The sequence below is a fragment of the Buceros rhinoceros genome, unplaced genomic scaffold (genome assembly GCF_000710305.1).
Source record: "Buceros rhinoceros silvestris isolate BGI_N320 unplaced genomic scaffold, ASM71030v1 scaffold29264, whole genome shotgun sequence".
In the NCBI taxonomy this organism is placed as follows: Eukaryota; Metazoa; Chordata; class Aves; order Bucerotiformes; family Bucerotidae; genus Buceros; species Buceros rhinoceros.
This window is the reverse complement of record NW_010410460.1, coordinates 22,700-30,521: the sequence shown is the minus strand read 5'-3', so window position 1 is coordinate 30,521 and position 7,822 is coordinate 22,700. Positions and strand designations below refer to the sequence as shown.

The following is a 7,822-nucleotide window of genomic DNA, read 5'->3' as shown; positions in this document are numbered from 1 at the left end:
TATATATTTATATTGCAGATCTTTAAACAAAATGGTTTTTTGTGCAAATATTTTGTCTTTAAAGATAAGTGAAATAATCAAACAAAAAAAGGCATTCACACACAGCTTAACTAGAAACAAAAAAAAAGGACTACAGTTGATTTTTTTTTTCCTTTTTAAACGTCTAGACACAGCTCAATAAAGAAATGTTTTTGCAAGCTTGGTAGGCTTGTGCATTCAGACCAGACATAACAAGTAAATATTTATACATGGAGAGATGGGGAAGGGCTTTTTTTTTTCCTTTGCTCATCTTCCTCAACTCTCTCTCTCTCCTTTTTAACCAGAAGTGCAGAGTGTTTCATTTACTTTCTTGCTTTTTTCTTTTTTTTCCTTTCCTTTTTTTTCTTTTAAAAGGGGTGCCCTTTTTGCTTCTCCTTCTCTTTGTTCCACGCGGTTGTGCTCTCAAGGCCATTGATTTGTGAATGATGGAGTCTGCTGCCCTCCAAGATGGAGGGCAGCCCGTTGTTGTTCTGCTGGTGCTGGTAAAACGTCGAGCCGGGGTAGTGCCCGATCACCTCGCTGTACGTTGGCGGCGGTCCCTCCATCCTACCATTGCTCCCATAGCAGGTCGCGCTGATGCCAGAGTTACTGCTGGGGGGACAGGGCCCCCCGTACACGGAGTTATCTATCAAGTCACTGTCGAAGATGGTTCTGTTGGGGGGGGCCCGGACCGACTCTCTGTTGAGCTCCATTTGCTGCTCGGGGTCTCGCAGCTGCAGCGTGCAGGGTCCCTGGTACGGCGGGGGCTCCTCGCCGTCCGACAGCGAGATGGTGGGCGGCAGGTCGATCTCATGCTGCATGTAGGGGTAGGTGGGCTGGAACCTGTTGAAGCGGTCCCTCTGCAGAAAGGATGGCACTGCCAGGCGGTCGCTGGGTCTCGGGGTGTAGATTTGCTGCTGAAAGGGAGAAAAAGAGAGAAAGAGGGCGAGAAGTGTGAGACGCTGCAGCCCAGGACAGTGGGAAAGGCAACGGCACCCGCAGCCGCACTGCCCTCACCTCCGTGATCCCGTTCCCCGACACGGTGCTCTCCGAAGGCCACAGGCTTCCCTCCTGCATTGGAAAGAAGAGAGCGCAGAGTGACTCGGACTGCCAGCAGCGGGTAAGCTCCTGCTGCAGACGGCTCCTGCCGGCTTTTGTCCTGCACCAGAGCCCAGGTTAGACGCTGCTGCCACCAACGCTGCGACAGCAGCCGCAGCAGGGGCATTAGCTGTCATCGTACCTGCTGGGTATCACAGGGCATGCACTAGGGCGTTAGCATATTGTCACTGACAACACCACTTCTGATGAAGATTTCCCTCCATTTTCACCTCCATTTATATTTTAATAGATCACTGGCAGAATGAATGATGAGGACGACACCAGCAAACAAGGCTCTCTCATTTGCAGACTTCCCCCCCTGCCGCCCACACCCACCCAGCATGTTTCCCTCCCTAGTTCAAACACGCCAAAGGAGTATTTTTCAATTTGTGATCCGTGAGCCGTGGGTGATTCACAAGACATCAGAAAACGCTCTGTGAAATAATGACAAGGTTTTTTTAAAAAAGAAAAACCTCACACCCACATTCTGATGCAGGCAATCAAGGAAATCATGGGAAAATAGAGATAATAAGTGAATAACCAAATGTTAAGCCTAATTTTGATTTGGCTAAAAAAATACAGAAATCTGTAGCAACAGGATGGTTCTGGAGTATTTTTTCCCAAAAGGATAAGTGGTCCTTGGCTTACACAGACTGAGGAATCGTGGTCTAGAGGCTTCCTCACGCTGCAAGCATCACCCTGGTCCTGCAATCTGAACTCAGGCACGGTAAAGCCACAAGCCAATTTGTCCCAAACCAAGAGATTAGTTTACAATTTGTGATCAAAACAAGCACACAAAGCCTCTTCCCATTTGCGGGTGATACTCTGAGCACACACAGCTCACCCCAGACACTTTTGCCTTAAGAACTGAAACATTTAAATACTGCTGATATTCACATATAGCAACAGGCAGGGCTGGAGGAAAACGAGCCAGAAGGCTCATAATTATAACCCGGAATAGCTGGCGCGGTTCCTTGCAGGTGAATCTCCAGTTCTGGCACAGGCAGAAGTATTTCCCACCAGTAGAGAAAAACAGCAAGGGTGCTTTCTTCCTCCCTTTAAGGTGACCCCCCAAAGGCCGTTCTCAGGTCCAGCCTACAGGGCAGGGCTCAGCAGCTGAGCAAACCACAAGCCTCCCTACTATGAAAGTAGTATTCTACCTATTTCTAGAATACCCGCGGTGGCGGTCCCGGCAGCCCGGTGTCCCAGGGAAAGCCTGTGAAACGCTGCAATGGTACCACAGACACCTTCGCTGATAAAGGCGGAACTGGCAGGTTAATCTCCAGTTCTGGCACAGGCAGAAGTATTTCCCACCAGTAGAGAAAAACAGCAAGGGTGCTTTCTTCCTCCCTTTAAGGTGACCCCCCAAAGGCCGTTCTCAGGTCCAGCCTACAGGGCAGGGCTCAGCAGCTGAGCAAACCACAAGCCTCCCTACTATGAAAGCACCTATTTCTAGAATACCCGCGGTGGCGGTCCCGGCAGCCCGGTGTCCCAGGGAAAGCCTGTGAAACGCTGCAATGGTACCACAGACACCTTCGCTGATAAAGGCGGAAGGGACTTTGCCTATCTGGTGCTCTCTAGACCTCCCCCAGCTGTGAAGCACATCTGACCTCACACTGGGCTGTGGCAGGCAAGGGAAGATGTTGCTGCCCACCACTGCAGCTACCCCGCATCTCCACTGCCCCCAGAAGTGCCTCCAAGTGTGGACAGACCCGGGGGGAGCCCTGGGGGCAGAGCCAGCCACAAGCCCTGCGACAGGAGCCTCGACACCCAGCATCTCACAGCACACATCTGACCACCCAGAATGCAGCACCAGCACCATGTTCAAACCTCCAAAGCCACCCATTATCTCCCCCCTTTTCCTTCTCTCCTTCCTTTTTCTTCTTTATTTTTCCCAACTTTGGAATATATTTTCTTTTGTGGCATCCCATGCGGTATCAGATAGGAAGAGAATCCCATCAAGTTCCTGGTTTTGAAGCTCAGCTCTGCACATAAACCTCAAGGCAGTCCTGTTGCCAGTGCAAGGAAAATAGTGATTTATATGGAAATGAGATGGCACAGATTCTTCCCACTTCTCTGTGTTTTTTAGGGAGCATCTCACTGGAGCAGAGGTTAAGTGCTGCAATATCTGCACCCTCCCTGGCTACAGCTAATGAATGTGCTGGTCTGCACCGCAGAGCCTTTTCTGAGCACACCCCCTGTTTTATACAGACCTTGAGGCTTCAATATGGAACTGTTTACACAGGCATCGACTGTTTAGTCTGGTCCATCTTACACGTATTTCTTGCTTGCAGGGATAGACTACAGTCAAATTTCCCCAGCAGACCCAAGAGGAACCGCATCTGCCACAGATCAAATCCTCGCCTCTAACCCCCACCAAGCCGTGGCACTGACACCAAAGGGCACGGGGAGGGTTTCCAGCGCTGTCACAGGCACTTCCAGCCCTTCACCTCATCCCAAAGGATGAGGAGCAGCAGGCAGGAGCGGGAAGCACTCTGAAATTGTGTTTACTTGGCCATGCCCCCGTGGCAGACTTCCTGAGCAGTAAGTACCCCGCTGCCTTCTGCTAGATGTTTTATATTTAACTTGGCGGTGGGCAGTGCCATGGCAATATCCCATCTGCTTCCCCCTTTCCTAGGAGTGATGTCAGTCGGCTCCGGCGAGGGCGGCTGCAGCCCAGCGCTTCCTGGCACGTGGAGCATCACCGTGCTCAGCTAGGGCTTCCCGCCGCAGGCAATGGGGAGGGCCCATATGCACTCTGATGTGAGCTGCTTCACCCCAAACATCCCCTACCCCTAAGTACCCACTCACCCAAAGCCTGCACCCAGTATCCCACCCAGGTGTTGAGAAGAAAAGCTCTGGCTCACACGTTAACTCATCTCTTTGTACAGATGAGGTCTGGAAGGATGCTGCTGGTAACACACAGATGGAAGAGTAGGAAACCAGTACAAACACCATTAAAATTGGATGCTCAGAGAGCTAAGGAGCAGCCAGGACTCGTTTCTGTAGCAGCTAGATCTCGGCAGTATTAACTGCTTCTCCTGGGACTCCAGGGCTTGACCTGGACACACTTACGTGCCCATGGCTGACCGACCGCAAGCACACTCGTCGGCACCAACCTTCTGCCTCACCCTCCTGTGAAGCCCATCTGGGTAACGCCTCATCTCTCCTAAAAACTCGTTAGTGGGCTTACAATTGCTGAAAATCGGTTGTCAGAGGAAAGCAAAGCGTCAGAGACAGAAAACATACACACTTTTAGCCTTTGCGCTTTGGCCATGGAATGGCTACACAGCCCCACCGAGCCAAGAAACCTGCCCTGCCCTGTGAGGGAGCATCGCCACTGCAAATCCTCATTCTCAGGGCTCTCCTCTCCTCTGATTTTCTGAATATTTAGTGCTTGAATTAACCTCAGCAATAGCCAAGTCTAGAAAGCAATGGTTTTCTGAAACGAAAGCTGAGATACTGCTGTCAGATGAGCAACATGGCTGTAAAAGCCTCCTCACTGCAGAACCTAAAATTACTTTTTAATTTCTTTTCAGAGATCGATCTTTGACTTCTATAGAACTGCCTGTTTTAATGTCAAAGAATCTTCTCTGTAAAGCTGCATGGTGCAGATTAAGGCGCTGAGCCTTCAGGAGGACTTTAATTTTCCATTTTGGGGGACAAAGGTATGCTTGGAAATTGCATTTAAACCACCTTTTTTTTTTTTTTTTGAGAGAGTGGAATATCACTGCTCCAAAGGTGCAGGGACAGTGGCATTTTTATTGCAAAGAAGTTTTTAATAGCGCTTCTTAAATATTCTTAGTTCAGGAAAAATAACGGTACTTGTTAGAAGGAGACAGAGTGTAAGTACAGTGAGAACAGCAAGGGAGAAACACAAACCTAACACAAGAATTCCTTGCTAACAAGAACCACATTGAAAAAAAAAAAAACAAACCACTTCAGGGAAATTCATTTCTCCTTCACTTGTAATTTCTGAGCTACATCAACAAAAAAGGACAACTCCAGCAGACCTCGCAGCATCCTGACCATGGCATGAACTACTTAAATATTTCAAAAGATGAGAAGCACGTACGCAGCTCTGGTGCCCGTCACGAGAGCAAAATGAAGTTTGGGATGTAAAAAGCTCAACACCAGTTCACTGCAAGTTTAACCGATTACATAAACCAGTACCCAGTTCAGCACAGCCCCTGCCCGCCAGCCTCCAGCGCTCGCTTAGGCTGGAGCTGTTTGCTACCGAGACACGCTGTGCTGAATCCAACAGGAGCCGCTTTTCAGATCTTCACTACGATCGATCCCACCGTAACGAGCTTCCTTCCCTCTGAGCACACGAGAGGCGTCTCTGTCCTGTCAGGAGGGCGCTCGGGGCACACGGAAGCTTGGCTGCCACTCCATCACCACTGCACTGGCAGAACAGACAGGGGCAGGGAGAAGGCAAAGTGTTACAAAGAAGAGGAAAAAAAACCCCAAAACGGTACATTCGCATTTCTCTCCTTAGCTCTGAGAAAGGCTTTGAAGACTCTGCATCCTCACGGAGGTCTAGCAGAGGTGGAGAGGTAAACCTTTGCTGAAAAGCTATTTAAACACTGATGTGTCTGAAGACTGAATAAATAACGGACCTGGTTTTGGTGTGGGGACTGTGCCGAAAAATGGCTAGAAATTTTGGCCTGGTGACATGTAAAACTGGGAAAAAAAAAAAGAAAAAAGAAAAAGGCATTAATTTTTTTAAAGAGTCAACAATTTTTGATATGACCTGAAATTTTTATTCAACCTCCACGTGATTTTCTCTTCTCTTTCCATGTTAGCCTTCCTTCCTCTTTTTAAAGGAAATAAAAACCAGGCCAGTTAAGAAAACAAAAATTAATATATTAAAATAAAAGAAGCTTGATCTGGTATTTGCTTTGAAAATGTAAAATTAAAATTTGGTATTATTCAAGTAAAATGATAAAGTAAATGATAAAACAGTAAAAAAACCCTTGAAAATGGGATGAAAATCGGTTTCTGCTATTTTTAACAGTTCACGTGCTTGGGTGCCCACATTCCGCTACTGCTGGAAGCGGAGCAGAGGACGGTAAGAAGAGACCTAAGATTTCTGTAACTCCAGAGGAGCCGAGATGTGTGTGGGGAGTTCAGCTCTGATCCCCGAAGCGGGCAGATGCTTGAGCCATCACCACCTTCGCACTGGCCGGTTTAACGCAGGACCATGCGCTCCCAGCACTTCGATCTTGTTGCACAGCTCTGAGAAACAACCCCGAGCTGAGCTCACTGCTGTGCCCTCCGGAGCCCACAAAACGAAGCATCCTTGGGGTCTGCGCAGCTCTCTTTCCCACAGGGTGTCTTCCTGACTTTGGCACAGAGACCTCCGTCTGCTGTGTGTAACGTGTGACAAAAAGAGCAGCTATGGAGCAGAGGGACAGCCTGTGCCCTGGGCGTCTGCCGGCTGGACAGCCTTCAGTGGCGCCGTACTGAAGGTTTATTTAATAAAAGATGTTAGAGATACCTCCTTCTCAAGAAAAAAAAAAAAAAAGAAAAAAGTAAAAAGAAAGCAATCCTAGTATTTGATCTTTTTTCTGCAGCGAGCATGGATTTGATCCAAGGGAGCACAACCGCACACAGCCCACCACAAGGCAGCACTGGTGTGCTCAGCCTGCCCTGGAAGCTTGCAGAGGAGAGGGCACCAAGCAGCGACCTTGAGGAAGCCCTATCGTTTAAAGAGCTCTCAGATCATTTGAAGTGAACGCTAAAAACCAAAAGTATCAGTACAGATATTCCTGCACTGAAGACAAGGCCACGTAGGCAGCGGTGAACTGTACATGCTCATCCTCCAAGAAAATGTGGCATCGTTTCTCTATAGGTTCTTGCAAGTCTCTCTGAGATGCTGCATTTGAGAAAACTGCATAAACCAACATCTGCCTTGAGGCTGGACAGGCTCCCCGCCAAGTCCCCATCAGAGGTACCATTAACACATCTCTCCTTGGGCTTTTATGAAGCAGGGATCCTGGGTTACACAGGGAACCTCCTTAGCACCCCCCTGGAGAGATTTCTGCTTGTCTGGCTGACAAGTGTTTCCTGACTCCTCACCACAGTAATGGCAGCACCACTGGTGAAAATTGGAGAAAGTCTTTCACGATTTCCTATTCTCCTCAAGGCAGGCAGTAAGTTTTTATGCAATCATTTGAGACCCCCCAACTGGAGCTGCCAAAGGACTCGACAGTTTGGGGCTGTTAAAGGCAAAGCCTATGCAACCCAAACAGCTGAGGGTTACGTGGTGGTTTCAGCAACAGGACACACCAAGAACAGTCCCCTGCAGTTACTTGGCTGTTGTAAGGTCTGAGTTGCAAAGCTCAGAGCAAAGGCAGAGGCTATGGCTGTCCCAGTACTACAATGTACAGCACCCTAAAGAGCCAGAGGCATCTCTAAAAGGTGACCCCCTGCCAGTTACAGAGACAGAAGATGATGCCAAGCCCCAACCTGGACGGTGTCCCTTCACACAGTGCCAGCACACGGGCGAACAAGACCCAAACGAATGCCTTTGGCTCTACTGTTTCCCCAGCGACACATCATTTGGCAAATGGCACAGGACAGCGTGGGTTGGAAGAGCAGGGTGTGACTTACTGAGGACAGGTTCTCGTCTCGCCGCCTCCCCTGGCTGTGACGGCTGATGAAGGATCGCGCAGAGAGGTTGTAGTGGTTTAGCCGGCAACGG

General features: G+C 49.0%; 1 protein-coding gene across 1 annotated transcript in view; it reads right to left on the bottom strand.

Moving 5' to 3' along the window:
* Positions 1-15: 15 nt before the first annotated feature.
* PMEPA1 (prostate transmembrane protein, androgen induced 1) overlaps positions 16-7,822 on the bottom strand; it is an 8,022-nt gene continuing 215 nt past the window's right edge. The window contains exons 2-4 of the mRNA XM_010135638.1: positions 7,732-7,822; positions 1,036-1,089; positions 16-935 (exon numbers count right to left, since the gene is read on the bottom strand). Coding sequence (XP_010133940.1) covers positions 387-935; positions 1,036-1,089; positions 7,732-7,822 — 694 coding nt within the window. The 3' untranslated portion in view covers positions 16-386. The remainder of the gene's footprint in view (positions 936-1,035; positions 1,090-7,731) is intronic.